The 22,490-nt window shown below is 44.7% G+C and overlaps 1 protein-coding gene across 2 annotated transcripts in view; it reads right to left on the reverse strand.

Moving 5' to 3' along the window:
- Window positions 1-2,697: 2,697 nt before the first annotated feature.
- LOC110526474 (dysbindin domain-containing protein 1) overlaps window positions 2,698-22,490 on the reverse strand; it is a 36,997-nt gene continuing 17,204 nt past the window's right edge. For both annotated transcript variants that reach the window (XM_021607471.2, XM_021607472.2), the window contains exons 3-4: window positions 15,336-15,473; window positions 2,698-3,846 (exon numbers count right to left, since the gene is read on the reverse strand). In XM_021607471.2, coding sequence (XP_021463146.1) covers window positions 3,689-3,846; window positions 15,336-15,473 — 296 coding nt within the window. In that variant the 3' untranslated portion in view covers window positions 2,698-3,688. The remainder of the gene's footprint in view (window positions 3,847-15,335; window positions 15,474-22,490) is intronic.

The following is a 22,490-nucleotide window of genomic DNA, read 5'->3' on the forward strand; positions in this document are numbered from 1 at the left end:
CTTGCTTAAAGTACTATAAGGAATGTGTATTTGACTGTTTCAATGCAACAAAAAAAAAAGTCAACACTAAAATACATCCAGAAATGTTTAGTTTGCTATGTGATATATTATCAACGTCTGACATTCACCAATAAATTCTTGATTTTATGTCCCAGTGTGAATGCTGTAAGGATGACTTAAATCAGGAGTATTTGTGCCACTAGTTATACTGGATGTGAAATCCCATTCCATAGGGACAGGGGGCACATTTTGTGTTGCTTTATATACAGTAGTGTACAGGTAACTGCCAAAATGAAGGAAACACCAACATAGTGACCTAGTAGAGTGCTTGGCCACCACAAGCCAGAACAGCTTCAGTGCACCTTCGCACAGATTCTACAAGTGTCTGGAACTCTACTGGAGGGATGTGACACCATTCTTCCATGAGAAATTCCATAATTTGGTATTGTTTGGTTGATAGTGGTGGAAAATGCTGTCTCAGGTGCTGCTTCAGAATCTCCCATAAGTGTTCAGTTAGGTTGAGATCTGGTTACTGAGATGGCCATGGCATATGGTGTACATCGTTTTAATGCTCGTCAAACCATTCAGTGAGCATTCCTGCCCTGTGGATGGTAGCCAAAAAGAATGGCTTTCCCAGCAATATTATACATGAACCTACGCATGATAGGATTTGAATTGCTTAATGAACTCAGGAAGGACACCTGTGTGGAATCACCTGCTTTCTATAGACTTTGTATTACTCATTTACTCATTCCTCGCGTTTCCTTTATTTTGGCAGTTACATGTACACAGTCCATGCCTCTGTGTGTTGGTGGTTGGTGGCACCTTAATTGGGGAGGATGGGCTCATAGTAATGGCTGCAACTGAATAAATTAAATGTTATTAGTATTTCTTATGGATCCCCATTATCTGCTGCCAAGGATACCATTCCATTCACTCCAGTTCAGCCATTAGTATGAGCTGTCCTCCCCTCAGCAGCCTCCTGTGGTTCCTATATACATGGTTCATATAAATGTGGCTACTTTTCTGTTATTCTGGCTGCATTTCTTTTGATGTGACTGTAAATTAGCCGTAGTTGGCTAGCTAGCAAGCAAGGGATAAGACGTTGCCAGCCAGTATGGCAATGGAACTTTTAGAACGACTGGGTTGTGTCTCTGTCAGAGATACAGAACAAAAAGGCTGAACAACTGGGTTGCTTCTCTGTCAACAGAACCAATAGAACGAACGACCAGCCGGCTTGGGTAGCAACCCTAGATTTGTGTTGGGACTGTATCTTGTGGAAGTATGAAATAGTATGAATAAATTAATCAAAATACATTTTTTAATGAAATTGTCAATTATTATTTGAATATCAAATAAAATGTTATTGGTCACATACACATGGTTAGCAGATGTTATTCAGAGTGTAGCGAAATGCTTGTGCTTCTAGTTCCGATAGTGCAGCAATATCTAACAAGTAATATCTAACAATTCCACAACAACTACCTAATACACACAAATCTAAGTAAAGTGATGGAATGAGAACATGTACATATAAATATATGGATGAGCAATTACTGAGTGGCATAGGCAAGATGCAATAGATGGTGTAAAATACAGTATATACATATGAGATGAGTAATGCAGGATATGTAAACATCATTATTAAAGTGGCATTAATAAAGTGACTAGTGATCCATTTATTAGAATGGCCAATGATATCAAGTCTGTTTGTAGGCAGCAGCCTGTCTGTGTTAGTGATGGCTGTTTAACAGTCTGATGGCCTTGAGATAGAAGCTGTTTTTCAGTCTCTCGGTCCCTGCTTTGATGCACCTGTACTGACCTCGCCTTCTGGATGATATTGGGGTGAACAGGCAGTGGCTCGGGTGGCTGTTGTCCTTAATGATCTTTTTGGCCTTCCTGTGACGTCGGGTGCTGTAGGTGTTCTGGGCGGAAGGTAGTTTGCCCCTGGTGATGCGTTGTGCAGGCCATACCACCCTCTGGAGAGCCCATAATATGTTGGTAACCCGTTGTATACAAGTGATAAAGCCCGAGAAGCCGGTATTTAGAGGATATATTGGCACAGTTTGCCGGCCCTCCACTTCGTCTCGGGCCTAACAGCACCTGTACCAATATATCCTCCAAACACCAGCATCTTGGGCATTATCACTTAAACAATGCACGCTCTAGAATGTACTTCAAGCCAATCAGAAATGACTATTCAACAATGCCATGGTATAAAGTTGTTTATGGATATGTGTATGACTGTAAGTCTATCTGCATTCCCCACTTTATTCTGTTCTGCCCTCTATCTGCTCAGTTAGGAACCTGCAGTCACCATTTAAAAAGCAGACATTTTAAACCTCTACAGAGCTGCCAGAGCCCATTGATTTTGGCGAAGCTGACAAGAGTAAATTAAAGTTATTCCTTTGAACATTCAAACATTTTGGCTATTCAATACTTCTCTGTCCACTGTGTGATTAAGTGTGTACTCTGAAGTATTTAAATGTGGTTTGAATTGAACTGTTTTCATGTTGCTGATGCTGTTTTTCTTCCTCCACAGTGTTCCTGGTAGGAATTTGAGAGAGTTTGTTTGTTTGGTCTGTTGAGCATAAATAATGGAAAGTTCAGACTGCTGTTCATAATACCCTATCAGACAACCTACAGCTGCACAATGTTTGGTTAGTGCTCTAATACAAAAATCACCCACAGAGAAAATTCACTTTGTTTGCATGAAATTCTTTATTTTTCTCACCACCCATCCCCACATCACCTGGTTTGGCAAAGGACAAGATCCACAGTGTTGAATGTAATGTTGGTGAGAAGGGCTGCTGTCGTATCTCATATCATATCTGCAAATACATTTAGTTTACTGTGGCCACACCGGTTTCCTCTCAGGTAGAGAGAGGTAGAAGAAGAGAGAGAGGGAGAGGATGGGAAGAAAAGAGAGCGATAGAGAGTGGCCCCACTGAAACACTGCCCATTGCCTCCATTTAGTTACAACCTACAGAAAGCCTGAAGAAAGTCATTCAGAGAGCAGATGGCCCTGGCACTTTAAGGGAGAACATTGTGCAATAGATTCAGGTTGGACTCTTATTCTAATTACAAAGAAGACTTCCAGATTGCCTGCTGTACTATCGCATAATGACGTCCATATTCCAGTCATTTGTTTGACTGGAGTGGGTATTCTCGTTAACTTTGTCACATGATATTTTGTAGCCGAGGTTGTCACAGATGTCAGGGTCCGTCCCACCCCTCCAAGCCTACTCTCCCACCCCTAAGATGCTGTAGGGATGGGGAGGCTTTTAACTAAGCATTCTCCCCACACTGGGACAGCCTTATACCCTGTTGTTCATCCCAAACAAAGCCTCAAAAAGCACACTGGCCCTCCAGTGTTTGTGCCAGAGGAACCCCTTGCATGGAAAACACAATAAATAGCATGTGTGTACGTGTGTGTGGTTTTGCAGATATCCGTGTGTCATTTTGTGTGTGTTTGCATGTGTGTGTCTGTGTATTTCACTCACAGCCGTCGTTTCATGTTAAGTTTATAATACAGTGCACAGCATCGAGAGCTCAGTCTGTCTGTAGTGTCTTCAGCACCATGGTTGTCTCAGTGCCCGGCGCAGGGGTTGGGGCAGTTGGTGTGGTCTCGGTGTCCATTCCCGGTGTTTCCGCTCTGGGCCTCTCTCTTTCCGAGACCCGTGGGCTCTCAAGGCTGCTTAGGCCTCTCCAGCTTCATTAAGGGCCCTGCGGTGGTGTCGGAGTCGCTGTGGTGCTTCCTCTCCCTGGGGGGCTCAGCCTTGCTGCAACGGGTCCACGAGGGGGAGCGCATGTAGCCTCCTCTGGGCAGGGGTGGCTGGTGGTGGCCTGGGGATCATAATGAGGAGAAGGGTCAAGCTATGCACATGACATACATGTGATGAGAGGGTGAGTAAGTTATGGATCACACACATACAGACATGCACGTCTCTTAACCACACACATAAACCTCATGTACAGACAAGGTGAGGTCAAAGTGCACGCCTCTCACGTATCCTGATTTTTATATGGAAAAAAAACAGCTTAGGGGACATGTATGTTGTGAACCGCTCTATACAGCTCAAACATGCTGACCACGTAACCCAGAGGCCCTGGATTAAGTTTCCACACCTTCCTGTCTGTCACGTATATCATATACACTGAGTGGACAAAACATTAGGAACATGTCCATGACATAGACTGACCAGGTGAAATCTATGACCCCTTATTGTTATCCCTTGTTAAATCCACTTCAATCTGTGTAGGTGAGGGGGAGGAGACAGGTTAAAGAAATATTACATATTTTTTAAGCCTTGAGACAATTGAGACATGGATTGTGTGTGTGTGCCATTTAGAGGGCGAATGGGAAAGACAAAATATGTAAGTGCCTTTGAACAGGATATTTTAGTAGGTGCCAGGCGCACTGGTTTGAGTGTGTCAAGAACTGCAACGCTGCTGGGTATTTCATGCTCAACAGTTTCCCATGTGCATCAAGAATAGTCCACCACCAGAGGACATCCAGCCAACTTGACCCAACTGGGGGAAGCATTGGAATCAACCTGGGCCAGCATCCCTGTGGAACGCTCTTAACCGCTAGTCTACCTGCTATCTCCCCCAATGGTCACCATACTGTAACTCATTTAACAAAGTAAATCAAGTCAGCAGGGGCTGTCAACTCCCTGAAGTCACCTAATGCCTCTAAAAGCTTCCTTTCTCTATGCCACTTCACTCAATTATGTTTTCCCAAGGCTCTCCAAAAATAGTTTAGAACAGCACGCAGTGGTACAGTGAGTGCAGTTTGTTTCCCTACTGTATAATAGATCAATTGGCTATGGTTGAAAGGCATCCCGATCACAAACACAGTAAAGAACAATAGAATTTAGTTCATGCAGCTCCACATGGCCTATTCCTCTGGGATTCTGAAAAGGTCCTTACAGCATGATAGAGTTGCTCTGAATATAGAGGCAGATGAAACTATGAAGTACTCTGTCAGAGTAGGCCGTGTGCAGTGAACTGAGTATGCGTTAGTGTATGTTAATGTGTATCCTATACATGTATGTGTCTCAAAGACACCGAATCCCAAGAGAAATGGAGGAGTTTAGAAAAGTAGGAGCGCTGTGTGCATGCGTGTGTGTGTGTGCATGTGCCTACGTGTGTAGTAGATTATAGATACTTTTAGTTTGATCTCTCTCTCTGCTTCTCATCTCCTCTCCGGTCATTGTTATTGCTCTAAAACAGTCACATGGTCACCTCTCCTCCAATCATCAGCTCCATTTAGCCTGCTGGCTGGTTATTCCAGTTCATTATGCTCACAATGGCTGCTTGTTTTAGCTGTCACGGACATTTGTCTCACACTTTTTTTTTTTTTTTTGTCTCACACTTTTTCAGTGTCTCGGGGCAACAGAACTCCACCATAGAACCACTACATAGAACCACTACACAGCTCTCCGGTGTCTCTTTGGTCTATAGCCATCAGCATGCTAGATAGAGATTCTACCACTTCAGTTTTATAGAGTGGTGATATCATGGATAGAGAATATGATTGGTTCGCTAACTACTAAGGGGAGTAGAAATGAGAGCTGATTAGTGTTTAGGTGATGAGGTGATGACATCAGAGGAATGTGTTTGTGAAATGTTTTGGCAAATAGGATGCTGCACTTGATCTACTGCACTCCATCTCCCTCGACATCTCCCTCTCTCTCTCTCTCTCTCTCCCCCTACTACACCCTTTCTTTCTCTGTCTCTCTCCCCGAGTACCTTTCTCTTTCTCTCTCCCCCTGTACCCCCCTCCCTCTCTTTCCACTACTACATCCTTTCTTTCTCTGCCTCTCCCCCCCCTCACTTTCCACTACTACACTTTTTCTTTCTCTGTCTCTCTCCTACTGTACCTCTCTTTCTTTGTGTCTATCTCCCCGCTCTCTTTAATCTTGAATCAACCCCCTCCCCTCATATGTGTTAATCTGCATGTCCTTGAGTGCACAAAAGGGACCGGTGTCAAGCAAGTTCACACGAATATTGGTCATACGAAGGGGCATATGAAATAAAGAAGCACTGCATCTTTACACCACTTGGTGGTGCTGTTCATTGTTACAGAGATCACAGGATTAATAGGTGTAGCGTTTTAACCCTCCTTTACTGCACACAGATCAATGCAATTACTGTCCAATCATAAGGCACGTCCCAGCTCTCACTCTCTATGTTAAATGCTGTAACTATAGATAAACCAGCAGTGATGTATGTTCGCACGCGCACACACACACACACACACACACACACACACACACACACACACACACACACACACACACACACACACACACACACACACACACACACACACACACACACACACACACACACACACGGTATTGATCCCTGAAGATTGATGGTGTCTCCATTGGATTTTAATGGGAGGGACAAGAGCCTCCTCAGCATCCTGAGTGCTTGTTAATTAAACATTGTATCTGCCACCGCTGGTCCTTGTGTGTGTATATCCTTACTTTCATGATGTGTCTCTGCATCTCTACCAGTATGTCTCTATCTGTGTCCTTGTCTATGTCTGTGTATGACTAGAATGCTATAGTCGCAGTATGAGTCAGCCCATCCCTGGTCAGGGTTTTGTGATTGACAGTTCTATGAATATGGATGCTGGAGAAGCCTCATCTTCTCCCTGCAGGATGCTGACAGAGACAGATCAGAGGATGAGGCTCTCACCCCACAAACACACACCTCTATCTATCTCTCATTTAACATCCCTTACCCTCAGACCTTCATATCAGGACCCCCAACCACCCCTTTCCCTATTGCTCAGGACCTACTCATAACCAACTCCCTTGAGAGTCCTCCCATTTAGTTCAGAATATAATTTAGTTCATGCAGCTTCACTCAGTTATGTTTGCACAATCCAAATACAATTTCCTTAACTCAATCCCCCATCAGCACAAAGGCACCCCCCCCCTTCTATCTCATTCTTGTAGTGTCTCTCTCCCTCTCTGCCTCTCTGCCTCCCTGCCTCCCTCCCTGCCTCCCAGCCACCATGTCTGCATTGTCTCGCTGTACTAAACCCCTCTGTCTAATAAGCCCTTCTGTGCTGTTGGCTCCATCAGATTCCACAACCTGTGAGTTGCTGTGAGAACAAAGTCCACAGAAAACACCAGCCTGTGCTCTACAAAGGCTCCTAAACCACAGGGAAGCACAATGCCAGTATGGCGCCAACACGCTGTGTGTACCGTGTATGTTACACCTGGTTACTGTGTGTGTGTGTGTGTGTGTGTGTGTGTGTGTGTGTGTGTGTGTGTGTGTGTGTGTGTGTGTGTGTGTGTGTGTGTGTGTGTGTGTGTGTGTGTGTGTGTGTGTGTGTGTGTGTGTGCGCATGCGTGCATGTGTGCATGTGAGTGTGTGTGTGTGTGTGTGTGTGTGTGTGTGTGTGTGTGTGTGTGTGTGTGTGTGTGTGCATGCGTGCATGTGTGCATGTGAATGTGTGTGTGTGTGTGTGTGTGTGTTACACCTGGTTAATGTGTGTGCGTACGTGTGTGTGTGTTACACCTGGTTACTGTGTGTGTGTGCGTGCATGCGTGCGTGCGTGTGAATGTGTGTGTGTGTATGTGTGTTACACCTGGTTACTGTGTGTGCGTGCGTGCATGCGCGCGTGTGAATGTGTGTGTGTGTGTGTGTGTTTCATGTTGGGACTGGGACGTCAGTTATGGTGCCCCTCTTTGTGCAGTCCTTTCAGAGGCCCCAGTGGACTCCTAAAGATTTATGAGCAAGACTACTACAGTTACCCTGAATGGAATAGCTTTCCCCCAGTCTTGCCCACAGCTGCTGCTACAGTATAGTGGGTGGTTGTGTTATTTTTGTCTGCTTGGAAAGCTTCAACCTGCCTTGTTAACACTGAGGAACCACAGCATCAAAACACACAGATTGGATCGATCTGGAAACATCACCATGCGTTGCCCATCCCCCTTCAATGGTAGCAGATTTGAAGGCAGCAAAAGGGTATATGCTACTGTATATTGTAATGAGACCACCAAGCCAGTGACTATCTCTGGTAAAGTGGTGACCATAAGAGCTGCAGTGTCCTCTCTCTGTCCTCCTGTGTCATCACAGGGTGTGACTGTCAGAGCCTGGGCTCTCCCGGAGAACACTGTAGAGGAGATGACTCACTTCCACACAGATCTGGGATCAGCTTTCCCTCCCCCTATACTAATCTTAACCATTGGGGGGGGCACACAAAATTGACCATAGATCAGTGTCTAGGGGCAACTCCATTCTACTGCCTCACTCCTCCTCAGATGAGTTTTAAGGTGGTCAAAGTGATCCTGGGATTTGTAGTTTAAAAATTATCTTTGAGGTGATAATGGTCATAATGGGTATTGTAGTCTCTGTAGAGATCTGGTATGTCATCTCTTGTTATATATCTATTTTACATACACAGAGAAGATGCAGATACTGACTGTACAGAAGGGAGCTGTACCAATGCAGCTGTACACATTTAGCTTATCTAATTTGTTGTCCTCCCTTTTTCCTCTGGTCCTCCCTCACTACTCTAACTCTCTCTGGCCTTCATCTCTCCATCCCCACCTCATCCCTCCATCCCCTCCTCATCCATCCATCCCCTCCTTATCCCTTCATCCCTCCATCCCCTCCTCATCCCCCCCATCCCCTCCATTTCTTCTGACCATCTCATCTGCCAACTCTGATCCCTGGGCTGTCCTGACTGGCAGGTGTCCAAAACATAAGTGCCCACACAACATTCATTACCCCTGTCTGTCCAGTATACAGTTAAAGAGGAGAGAAATGAAAATAAAATAAAGGAAAGGGATGGAAAAGTGGAAAAACAGAAGAAAATAAGAGGGATACATAAATAATGTGTAAGTGTGTAGTCATTTTGTTTAAGGCCTGATGATGATAACAGTATCTACAACTCAGGAGAGTCCTAGCCTTGTATCCAGCTGAGAACAATAAATAATTCAGGACTGCATTCAGAGTGAACTCCCTCAGCCTCCCCTATCTTCCTTTCCTCCTCCCCTACCGTTTCCCACACAAACCAATCTCACTATCCCACTCTCCCCCTGGCCTTCCTCCCCTCTCCCCTTGTACCTTTGACTAACCCTCCATTCACCCTCTTCCCCAACAGCCTCTCTCACCTTCAGCTCCACCCGCTTTTCCCCAGCCAATCTACTCTTACCCCCCCCCCCCCCCCCCCCCCCCCAGGTTCACAACACACTCCTATGGAGTACCCAGCCACTCTACCTTTACAGACTACAGTCTATATACATATTATGCACATTATCCACCCATACATTCCCTTCATGTAGCCATGTCAAGGTCTTCAGATCCTTTCACCTTGATAAGCAGTTAGACAATCCATTTACTGTAAAAGCAAGCCACCTTCTTCCTTCACTGTAATACACTCTATACCTCTGGCTACAGAGCTTGTTATTTATCATTAGAGCAGGTGGTGATACTGAAGGAGCTTTAAGGGAACACAGATATAACAAGGAAGTAACAGAACTGAGATGTTTCCTGTCCTCCCTGGGTAATATAACACCAACCCCTGATAAACAAGTCCCTCTTTCTCACACACACAAACAGCTGTACAGTCTGGATAGTCTGGCCTGGACACTGGGGAGCAGCTGTACAGTCTGGATAGTCTGGCCTGGACACTGGGGAGCAGCTGTACAGTCTGGATAGTCTGGCCTGGACACTGGGGAGCAGCTGTACAGTCTGGATAGTCTGGCCTGGCCCCTTGGGAGCAGCTGTACAGTCTGGATAGTCTGGCCTGGACACTGGGGAGCAGCTGTACAGTCTGGATAGTCTGGCCGCCTGGACACTGGGGAGCAGCTGTACAGTCTGGATAGTCTGGCCTGGACACTGGGGAGCAGCTGTACAGTCTGGATAGTCTGGCCTGGACACTGGGGAGCAGCTGTACAGTCTGGATAGTCTGGCCTGGACACTAGAGAGCAGCTGTAGTCGTTAGTTATGCATGTGTGTATGAGTGTGTGTGTTTGCATGGGTATGTGTATCTCTGTATCCCTTCTTGATTCTGCATGCAAAACACACTCATATCTGAGCACATTGTGTCACTGCTGGAGTGAGTCAGAGTGTCACTGTCTGATCTATGAGTGGGAAATAGAGAAAACACCAGCCAATGACAAAGCACTTTGAGCTACTTGGCAATGAATATAGGATGCAAACCAGCATACATCTACTGAATGCAGATACAGTGAGGGAAAAAAGTATTTGATCCCCTGCTGATTTTGTACGTTTTCCCACTGACAAAGAAATGATCAGTCTATAATTTTAATGGTAGGTTTATTTGAACAGTGAGAGGCAGAATAACAACAAAAAAATCCAGAAAAACGCATGTCAAAAATGTTATAAATTTATTTGTATTTTAATGAGGGAAATAAGTATTTGACTGTAGATCACAGTGGAGGAAGACCAACTTTATCCCATTCAACATAATGTAAAGGGGCATACATACAGTGCATTCAGAAAGTATTCAGACCCCTTGACCTTTTACACATTTTGTTATGTTACAGCCTTCTAAAATTGATTAAATTGTTTTTTTCCTTCGTCAATCTACACACAATACCCCATAATGACAAAGCAAAAACAGATTTTAGACATTTTTGTAAATGTATTAAATATAAAAAACTGAAATATCACATTTACATAAGTATACAGACCCTTTACTCAGTACTTTGTTGAAGCACCTTTGGCAGCGATTACAGCCTTGAGTCTTTTTGAGTATGACGCTTCAAGCTTGGCACACCTGTATTTGGGGAGTTTTTACCACTCTTCTCTGCAGATCATCTCAAGCTCTGTCAGGTTGCATGGGGAGTGTTGCTGTACAGCTATTTTCAGGTCTCTCCAGAGATGTTCGATCGGGTTCAAGTCCGGACTCTGGCTGGGCCACTCATGGATATTCAGAGACTTGTCCCGAAGCGACTCCTGCGTTGTCTTGGCTGTGTGCTTAGGATCATTGTTCTGCTGGAAGGTGAACCTTCGGCCCAGTCTGAGGTCCTGGGCGCTATGTAGCAGGTTTTCATCAAGGATCTCTCTGTACTTGTCTCCGTTCATCCTTCCCTCAATCCTGACTTGTCTCCCAGTCCCTACCGTTGAAAAACATCCCCACAGCATGATGCTGCGACCACCATGCTTCATCGTAGGGATGGTGCCAGGTTTCCTCCAGACATAACGCTTGGCATTCAAGCCAAAGAGTTCAATCTTGGTTTCATCAGACCAGAGAATCTTGTTTCTCATCGTCTGAGAGTCCTTTAGGTGTCTTTTGGCAAACTCCAAGCGGGCTGTCATGTGCCTTTTAATGAGGAGTGGTTTCCGTCTTGCTACTCTACCCTAAAAGCCTGATTGTTGGAGTGCTGCAGTGATGGTTGTCCTTCTGGAAGGTTATTCTGTCTCTACAGAGGAACTCTGGAGCTCTGTCAGAGTGACCATCAGGTTCTTGGTCACCTCCCGGACCAAGCCCCTTCTCCGCCGATTGCTCAGTTTGGCCGGGCGGCCAGCTCTAGGAAGAGTCTCGCTTCTTCCATTTAAGAATGATGGAGGCCACTGTGTTCTTGGGGACTTTCAATTCTTCATAATTTTTGGGTACCCTTCTCTCGATCTGTGCCTCGACACAATCCTGTCTCGGAGCTCTATGGACAATTCCTTCGACTTCATGGCGTGTTTTTTCCTCTGACATGCATTGCCACAGGTGTGCCTTTCCAAATTATGTCCAATCAAATTAATTTACTACAAGTGGACTCCAATCATGTTGTGGAAACATCTCAAGAATGATCAATGGAATCAGGATGCACCTGAGCTCAATTTCGCAATCTCATAGCAAAGGGTCTGACTACTTATGTAAATAAGGTATCTGTTTTTTATTTTTATACTTTTGCAAAAAAAGAAAAGGTTTTCACTTTTTCATTATGGAATATTGTGTGTAGATTGAGGAGGGAAAAAATAGTTTAATCCATTTTAGAGTAAGGCTGTAACGTAAACAAATATGGAAAAAGTCAAGGGGTCTGAATACTTTCTGAATGCACTGTGTAGATGTGAAAATAAACACTTTTATCAGGGTCTGTATTACACAGTGAGACAATATTATTGGTGTTTTGATCCCATTTACCACCACTCTGCTATCTTAGTACACTAGTCCTGACTCCCATTCACCAGCCATAGGTCTTAATACAACACCTAAAATCTCAGCACGGTCCCTGACCTCCTCGACAGTATCACCCCACTGATTGAGATTATGGTCATCACACGACGCTGCTTATTCCTCCTGCTGGGCTTTTTATTGTCCGAATCGTCAGTAAAACTGCTGCACTCTATCAGAGGCTATAGCTGGATGGCTGGGGATATACTGTTGTTCTTCCTGTGAGTTTTATGGCTGTGGTGCTCACCGCACAAGCCCTGTGGTGAGGTCCTGCCGTCAGGATATCTGGCATATTCACTGGAGCTCAGGGAGCCATCAGTCTCTTGTGGAGAAATGGGAAACCTTGCTGCGGTGGAGAGGGAATCACCACCTCTCATGTATTTCTCTTTCATGTTTCTCCCTTTCTCCCTCCCGCTCCCCTTTTTTAATGCTCCCTCTCCCCTCTCTGCCTCCCGCCTCTCTCTGTCACTAGGGGTCCCCAGCACACTGATCTACCTAGTCAGGTGCCTCCTCATCCTCCCCCTCAGCGGGATTATTCTAGGAGGAGCTTTTGGGGTACTGCACAATGCAGTGTTTAAAGCAGCCTGAGAGTTGTAGGTGTGTGTGTGTGTGTGTGTGTGTGCGTGTGTGCGTGTGTGCGCGTGTGTGCGCGTGTGTGCGTGTGTGTGCGTGTGGGTGTGTGTGTGTGTGTGTGTGTGTGCGTGTGTGCGTGTGTGTGCGTGTGTGTGTGTGTGTGTGTGTGTGTGTGTGTGTGTGTGTGTGTGTGTGTGTGTGTGTGTGTGTGTGTGTGTGTGTGTGTGTGTGTTTGGGAAACTGAACGAACTGAACGCAGGCATGCAGGGGAAATTCAAAAACCTTCTACAGATGAGTGACCGAATCAGTAGATTCAGAGGAAAGGATTCTTATTGGAGAGAGTCATTCAAAAGTGAACCATGCCCCCTTCCCTTCCCTTTCTAACAGAAAACAGCATCAGTAAGTGTCCCACACAAGTGATGACTACTCACCTCCAACGCTTGGAAGAGCACTTTGGCACCTACTTCTCAATCCATTTGACTGTGATCCTTGCTCAATTGACATGCTGGTAAGGGAAATTGAATGGCTGATTAAGCTGTCATTCACAGATCACTACAGAGGAGTTTTGGTTCCTGACTAAAAGGGAATACCCTGCCATCTCCCTCTGACATTAATGCTGCATTCAAAACAACTGGGAATTCCGACTTCAGTGCGATCAAGTGAACTGGGAACTGAAAAAATGAGCTCCGACTGGAAAAAAATTGTTTTGAATGGTCATCCAACTCGGAATTCCAACTCTGGAACTCTGGCCTCTTAGAGCTCTGACTTTCCGACCTGAAGATCACTGACATCATTATTTGACCTTGTTTTTTTTCTGAGTTCCCAGATGTCTTAAAAGCACCATTAAACTCATGGTACCCTTTGCCAACTTATATATGTATGAAGCTGGATTCTGTGCTCACGTCTGCATTATAACCAAATATCGGTCCAGGTTGGATGTGACAGCAGAAATGAGGTGCGCACTGTCAAATGTGTCCCCGGACTTTGAGATACTCCGACGCCACATGTATCAAGTACACCCATCTCATTATTGGTAGTGAGAAAATATACATTATGTCAGACTAATTTGCAGATGACTGTCATAGCCCCACATAAAATGTATGTGATGGTGAGTTGAGAAGACAATCAAAAATACTGTTAGAATGTTTTTCAATTGACTGCCATAACGTTTTTATTTGGGGCTAACATTGGCTGTTAATTTAAAAAAAAAAATTCACATGGTTGGGGTCGTGAGAATTTTCCACTATCAAATTGTGGTTGTGGGCCAAAAAAGTTTCGGAACCCCTGACGTACGGGCTAAGGTCAGACAAGGGAGAAACACAATACCTTTTTATGGGGAGTAATGTGATAAATTGGCATGGGTCCATCCTGGGGGTAAGGAGAAGGAGTGTGGGTGATGTCTAAGCAAGATTGTTGTATTTCTTAAAGTGCACCTTTGTGAGGTCATTTTAATATCCCGCACATAGAGCTGAACATTGCTCTCTGTGGTTCCCCATGCTGAGAACATGCATAAGTTTAGAACAGGTGTATTGTAAAGTGAACATATGAGTACTGTTCCCAAGTCAGCTCCTGAGAGTGCACACATATCTCTTCTAAAGAGAGATGAGGTGAGAGTGTGAGCGTAAAGCATTTGAACAGAGTGATGATGTGGAGCTCTATGAGGATCGTTCTCCCTCTCAGCAGGAAACATGGGGCTATGGATCATAAGTAATACATGGGATGGATTTCCTGCTACCTCTGATTGTGAGGAGGGCGGTTTGCTGGGCCCGGACGCGTCCCTGATCACAGGTTAATCAGACTCCCCTCTAACTTATGCTAATTAGCACTATGCTACCGTAGTCTATTGTGCCCAGCCTGGGATCTGGTGCCAATAACTATCAACATTGACATGGGCACAAACTGAAATGAGAATCTCCCAGAGACGCATAACAGGAATATACTGTATCTTGGTCAATATCACAAAATATAAAGAACTGCTTGAATTGCAGTAAGAATTCAGAGGAATGTTCAATCCAACGTGCTGCTGAAGTTTTATTGGGTTCTCCCAAGTGTCCCTTTCCCTGCAGCCAAAGAGAACACAATTGTAAGATTTTTATTAGAGTGCTCTATAGACCCGGGCGCGCACGCGCACACACACACACACACACACACACACACACACACACACACACACAACACACACACACACACACACACACACACACACACACACACACACACACACACACACACACACACACACACACACACACACACGCACACGCACACACACACACACACACACATTTGCTATCAGCTAAACCTTTTAGATTTTGATGTAATGGGGTCGTATACTACAGAATGGGGTGATATGTAAATGAGTCTGTCTAGTGGACAGAGTTTTTAGGCAATTTGGGTAATGGTTCTCTCAAAGCGAACAAAGACAACGTTTTAGCAGGTCCATCACACTAGGGTCGTCTTGGTTAGAGAACACAGAGGTTGTCAAATCCACCATTCAATGGTTAATGAATTGAGTAGATTGATTGGTTAATTGGTTAATTAATTTAGTAGATTTATTGGTTAATTGGTTGATTAATTGAGTATCTTAAAATGGTCTAACCTGCTGGGGACTCGTTGTGGTTCTCCTCATCAGAGTCAGCGAACACCTCAGCCAGCTCCTGGTCAGACATGTCGGTTAGCTCTGTCAGGTCCAGGAGGTCAAAGTGCACCTCCAGGGAGGACACGCTGCTCAGAGGCTCTGCAGGGTCAGGGAGAGAGGAAATTAGTAAGGTCATAGTTATGGACTGATATGGAGTAGCTGGTGGGTTTTATGATAAACTGAATAACAATCCAGTAGATGTGTAGTATCTCACTACAACTCAATGCTGTCTACACAACTTACCCAGAACACCCCCTCCGCCACACACACATACACAACCCCCACACCCCCCTGACCCTCCCTCACATTCTCAGTGCCCCCTGGTGTGGAACTTATCTCTTGTGTTATTTTGATGCTCTGTGCCATACTGTAATAGAAAGATAAAAATAAGTCCTCTCTTTTATCTGCTTCACAGAGAGACAGCTTGGCTTTGTGTGCTGAGCTGTCCTGTGGAAGAGATATGTGTCTCTGTGTCAGAATGATACCAGTCTTAACAGCCAATGTTTGACTGGAGCATCAGGACAAGGGCCGGAGAAGCCAGAAATAGAGGGTATTAAAACAACATGGTTAGACTGTTCCTTCTCCTCACCCTCTGTCCTGAGTGTGTCACCTGTTCTTAATTCCAAAAGTCCCCAATACCCCAGACCCTGCTCCAATGTCTATTGATACCCCAGACCCTGCTCCAATGTCTATTGATACCCCAGACCCTGCTCCAATGTCTATTACAGTTTTTTTCGATTGCTAAACGACAGTGGACACAACTAGAGTCACATGTGCAAAACTCTAACTACAGTCTGCACAGCAGCAGTTCATGTGGACCAAACTCTAGTTTGTTTTTCATTGCCTGAACACAGTTTTCAAAACTCTACACACTTATCCCATGACTTTAACCACAACCTGCACAACACTGTGGATTTACAGCACTTTGTTCAAATGCTAACACACTGCTGTCAAAACTGTGAACCACACATTCAAAACGGAATAGATTTCAGCCTTGTGCCTTTCAAACACTGCTGATTGCAATTTCAGCTGAAAGGCTAAGCAGGTGTCTTGTTTTAGACTTGTTAGTGAACACACACACATATTACAGTATATAGGTAGAGCTCAGAAAGACTCATTTTGGAAATGGAACACGGAAGATGGGTTCGTGGAGGGAGAAGGGTGGCAGGGAGAGGGCGGATGCGTGGAGGAAGACAAAGAAGACAAAGAGCTGTTATTTCAGATGAAGTAAGGGCTACACTTATAGACCATGTCGTGAACCATGGTCTCTCATTGAGAGAGGCAGGGTTGAGGGTGCAACCCAATCTGCAAAGATCCACAGTGGCATCTGTAATGCGAATTTTCCATCATGCAAACAGGTGAGAGTTACATCCTTACAGTAAATGAAAACATTACAGGAATCTATTTTGTATTGCAATTATAGAATATTTACACAGATAGATATTACAGTAAGTTTGACTGTAAAATATATTTTTACAACAGGACCCAAAGGCTGCCCCCAACAGGGGGAAGAGGAAAAATATTTTGATGCGCAGGAAAATGCTATTGTTGACATGGTTGTTGTCAACAATGCAATAAAACTGCGGGAGATTCAAGATAGAGTGCTGGCTGATAATGATATATTTGAAAATGTTAATTCTGTCAGCACAACAACTATTGCTCGAGTCCTAAAGAAACACCAAGTTACAATGAAACAGTTATACACTGTACCGTTCGAGAGAAACAGTGAACGGGTAAAAGAGCAAAGATACCAATATGTCCAGGTAAGACGTCTGTGGTTACGCACACAGCTATACAAAATATTTACAGTAAAAAAAAACACTAGCATTTCTACAGTAAAACTGTGCACTTACTGTTTTTCAGAGAGTAATGGAGGTGGAAGCACTGGAAAGACCACATTCATTTGTATTTATCGATGAAGCTGGATTTAACCTTGCCAAAACACGGCGCAGAGTAAGGAATGTTATAGGTCAAAGGGCCACTGTGGAGGTTCCAGGCCAAAGGGGGGGGGAATATCACCATGTGTGCTGCAATGGCCAATGATGGTTTGCTTCTCAACACACCACTCATTGGCCCATACAACACAGAAAGGCTTATAGCTTTCATAGAACAGCTCTATGCTCAGCTAGTGCCAGCAGAACAGGGGGAGCCAGTAAGAAACTCCCAAGTTTTTGTCATAGTTTGCGATAACGTTGCTTTTCACCACTCTGCAGCTGTCACAGATTGGTTTGCAGCACATCACAGATTTATGGTTTTGTACCTGCCTGCATATTCACCCTTCCTCAACCCAATAGAGGAGTTTTTCTCTTTCTGGAGGTGGAAAGTGTTTGGTCACCACCCACATGACCAAATGTCTCTTTTGGAAGCCATGCGTGCCGGATGTGAGGACACGAGTCCAGAGGACTGCCAGGGATGGATAAGGCACTCCAGAAGGTTCTTCCCCAGGTGCATGGCAAGAGAAAACATTAGATGTGATGTTGAAGAAAACCTGTGGCCTGATGCTAGAGAGAGGCAGGATTAGCCCCTCAATTATTTGTTCAAATTACAGTATGTACTTTTAGTTTCTACCTTTTTTTTCTCATTACTGTAATTCTGACTATTGAAGCTAACTGCTAATTTTCATTTACCTTAAAGAATTGTTATGTTCTAAAAATTTTAATAAATCATGTGAAAGAATGTCACTCTTTTCTTTGAAGAAAACATTACTTTGTATGAAGTCACTGAAATTGTTCAAACTGTAAAGATGAAAAGTTTGTATTTTCTGTATTGGTGTTTGATTCTAGTGTTTTTACTCACAGTGTGTTCTGAGTGACAGTGTGTGTTATCTCAGTGAGGGTTGTGCATAGTGTTTGGCTGCACTGAGCGTGTTTTGAGCCATGTGTTAAGAGTTGTGTTGCTTGGAATGAGTTTTGCAGGTGATGTGAACTGTTTAGCTCAGGTGACTGTTGGTAGTGCAGACTGTAGTTAGAGTTTTGCACATGTGACTCCAGTTGTGCCCACTGTCGTTTAGCAATCGAAAAAAACTGTAATACCCCAGACCCTGCTCCAATGTCTATTGATACCCCAGACCCTGCTCCAATGTCTATTGATACACCAGACCCTGCTCCAATGTCTATTGATACCCAAGACCCTGCTCCAATGTCTATTGATACCCCAGACCCTGCTCCAATGTCTATTGATACAACAGACCCTGCTCCAATGTCTATTGATACACCAGACCCTGCTCCAATGTCTATTGATACACCAGACCCTGCTCCAATGTCTATTGATACACCAGACCCTGCTCCAATGTCTATTGATACCCCAGACCCTGCTCCAATGTCTATTGATACAACAGACCCTGCTCCAATGTCTATTGATACACCAGACCCTGCTCCAATGTCTATTGATACACCAGACCCTGCTCCAATGTCTATTGATACAACAGACCCTGCTCCAATGTCTATTGATACACCAGACCCTGCTCCAATGTCTATTGATACCCCAGACCCTGCTCCAATGTCTATTGATACACCAGACCCTGCTCCAATGTCTATTGATACACCAGACCCTGCTCCAATGTCTATTGATACACCAGAGCAGCACGACTGTGCCGTTAACATGTACTGTTTTTATTCACGTTAAAATAAGAGCATGACAGTCCCAACATTCCACACTGGCAGCATTCATGCAGTATGGCAGTTAAATGTATATGCTTTGCTAAGCATCTATGGAGTGTTACAGTCCCATGCTTGTCTGACACAATGCTTTGGGCTGGGTGGAGCTGGCATTCTTTAGCGATCATGGGTGAGGCATAACGGCTGACCGTGTGCTCTATGTGGTGTTAATAGTAAGGGACTGTATGTACTTCGTGTGTGTGTGTGTTTATGTATGTGTGTGTGTTTATGTATGTGCTGTGGAGGCGTATCTCTGTGAACACTTCTAGTATTTTTGGCTTGTGAGTGGGTATATATAGCTGTGTGTCTGAGTGTAGAGAGAGAGCGGGGATGGATGGTTTTTAAGGATACCGTTTCCCAGCTAATTTCTCTCTACCAGCCAGGCAGCATACTGCCACAGGGTGGATCACAGCCCTCTCCTCAACACTCCTTTGTTCCGCAGCTGCACAGCCCCATTCTCTCACTGTTCTCTCACTCTCCTGATAAATATAGCGCAGACATTGATTTAAGAAGATAAAAACCTTTAACCATATTATTATAAGTCAGAGAGAGTTGCTAATCATGCTAAATCATAATCCTGGTGGTGGCTCAGCTGTATTTCACACATTGTGTGGAGACATGGGCAGAGTTACACTGACGATTTGAGATGGAGAATTTCATTGGGTGCCAGTAGTTCCCAGACAATTGAATTCTACAATATAAATTGTCCTCAACAATGGATTAAAGTGAGCTCAAACAAATCCATCTCTGCTCCAACTCCTTTCCACCTGGAATTTGGAAGTTCTTCCTGGTAAGCCCTTCTGTGGATTACAGTATTATTGTCACTGAATGATTGGTGCCAACATGAATGATGGTTTGCCAAACTCTGTATACCTTTGGCTCTTACAGTGAGTGGTGGCCTTGCTTTGCCTGGGATACCCTGCTACTCACAACAACACACGTCTACAACAAGAGACATTTTGTACAGTACTTGATGAAAAGTACAATATAAAATCCTCCAACAATCTCTATTGTCTTGTTCCTCTGTACCAGACCTGTCCACAGACAGTATAAATACTGATTACATCTGCCTGTGTGTTCCAGACACTAGCTCCAAAGAGAGGAGATGTGAGGGGACAAGTGGAACGGGAGAGGAGAGGAGAAGGAGTGGGAGACAGTAAAGATGAGAGGAACACCAGTGAGGAGAGAGATGAGAGGAGAGGAAGGTAAAGATATTGTGGGTTGCCATTCCTCTGTCGTTTGAAGTCTTCTAATGAGACAACTGCAGCCGTAGAGGATCAGAGACAGAGAAGCAGACACTCCTATCTCACCTTTGCTTAATGAGCACTACTTGCACTACTCCTCCTTCACAGGATGGGAGGAAGTGGACACTAGAAACTGATCGAAGGTTAGTTTTACATTATCCAACCTTAATGGTGAAGGCCAGGATTTGGGGAGGTTAAGCTGATCCTCGATCTTTGGTTAAGGGCAACTTCTACCTCCCTAGGGCTTTGGGCTAGCCTGCTGTACAGATCTAGGATCATCTTACATGGAAAAGCGCACAACTGACCTTAGATCCGTACAGATGGGGAGACTACGGGTCAGTCAGTGTGTGTCTGAGGGGTTAACTGAACTCCACAGCATCAGCTGAACCATATGCAGTGATAAAGGCATGATTAGCATTATGGGATGTCAAGAGCTCTGTCTCCATGGTGTGCTAACTGTTTCCTCAGAGTAAATCTCTACAGGCCTGCTTGGTTCACTTGGTTAATCTAAATTTGAACGATTCACCAACTGTTTGTTCCACCAGCCCCGGTTTCTGGAAGGATGTAGACTGTGGTGTGAGGGGATGACAGAGGCTCGCCTCATAGGAGGCTGTTGCTGATTACTGCTGAGGTGTGGTGGTTACTCAGGTGCTTACATCCAGGTGAGTGCTACACTTTTTGGTGGTGGATCTGTTCCAGCCTACCTACAGAGGAGGAGTAGCTGTGAATTTCAGAGACAGATGCTGCCTCCTGTACTTACAGTATCATCATCCAGCTGTGGAAGACCATCTCTCATGAACTGCCAGCTCCCTGAATGATTTTTGTATGTTCTTTTAAAGCGAGATTCTGTATGAAAAGCGCTATATAAAATAAAGGATTACATTATTAATGAACCGAATCCATTTACCATGCTTCAGATGCACTGCATTAAACAAAAGCCCGTCTCTGTAGACAATCTTTAGAATTTAGCTGGTTGTGACATGCAATAACGTGGCAATATTTACCAGCGTGGATGACATGGGCTTATAAGGTCAATTAGATATAATGGTGTGAAATGGTTGGAGTAGACGAGCACAAACACGCTTCACAGGGAATTGAATTGGACATGACTGTATTAAGCAGAGCCATTAGATCTGTGCAGGCCAGGCTCTTAAACTACCTGATCAGATATAAAGCTGGCCTGCTCACCCACGTTATGGCTTTAATAAAATGCATTATCGAAGCCTGTCAGGCGTAACAGCATGACATTAGCATCGCTCAGACTCTGAGGCTGAGATAACACGAGGCTAAAAAGGTCATAATAGCCATAGCAACGGACCTGAAAGAAGCAACACCTGCCCCATATTGGTTTTGATGGGGGAAATGAAAGAGCCTGTGTCCACAGCTGTCAGCAGTCTCACCACAGCAGCAGAGCAGCTCTGATTCTGAATGAAGCCCTGGTATGTGGCATGGTTTAGGCTATATTCTAGCCATTAGACTAGATTCTGAGCAAGCTGGATAATGAAATGTGCCCATGCATATTTTAATAAGTCTACAAAATCTATTATATGGAGGGTGCTGTCGTACTCTAATAACCCCATACTATATTCTACTTCATCAGTACTCTAAGCCGACAAACCCTCAGGGCATGTCAGGTGCAACCCCTCCCTGAGAAAATTATTTGGGTTTAAGAATGTATTGAGGGATGGAGGGGAAGTGTGAATATGGAAAAGGAATGTAGGGTACAATGTTTGTGTGTGTGTGTGGTAGGGAGGGAGGGAGGGAGGGAGGGAGGGAGGGAGGGAGGGAGGGAGGGAGGGAGGGAGGGAGGGAGGGAGGGAGGGAGGGAGGGAGGGACTAAGATCAGACTTTGAGAATAGCTTCTACTGGATGAGTTCTCCCCAGAGGCCCGGAATAGGCTTGTCCATGGCTGTCTGTCTCTTTGAATCTCCCAGCAAGAGCAGGAGAGAGGAAGGGAGAGAAAGGGAGAGAAAGAGGGAGGGAAGAGAAGTAGTTAAAATGAGGAGAGAGAGGGAGAGAGGGGAGATGAAGACAGAACGGGGTTATAAAGAAATGGCACCTCCACTTTATCTCTCTCTTTTTCTGTCTCTCTCTAAACTAGTTAGTCATCCCAGTCCCCTTTGTTAATTTCTTTCCTCTACCGCTCCTCTACTCGCCTCTAGCCCCTCCTCTCTTCTTTCCTGTCTTCTCCCAACCCCATTTCTCCTTGAATAATT

This window comes from Oncorhynchus mykiss, chromosome 6, assembly GCF_013265735.2.
Source record: "Oncorhynchus mykiss isolate Arlee chromosome 6, USDA_OmykA_1.1, whole genome shotgun sequence".
In the NCBI taxonomy this organism is placed as follows: Eukaryota; Metazoa; Chordata; class Actinopteri; order Salmoniformes; family Salmonidae; genus Oncorhynchus; species Oncorhynchus mykiss.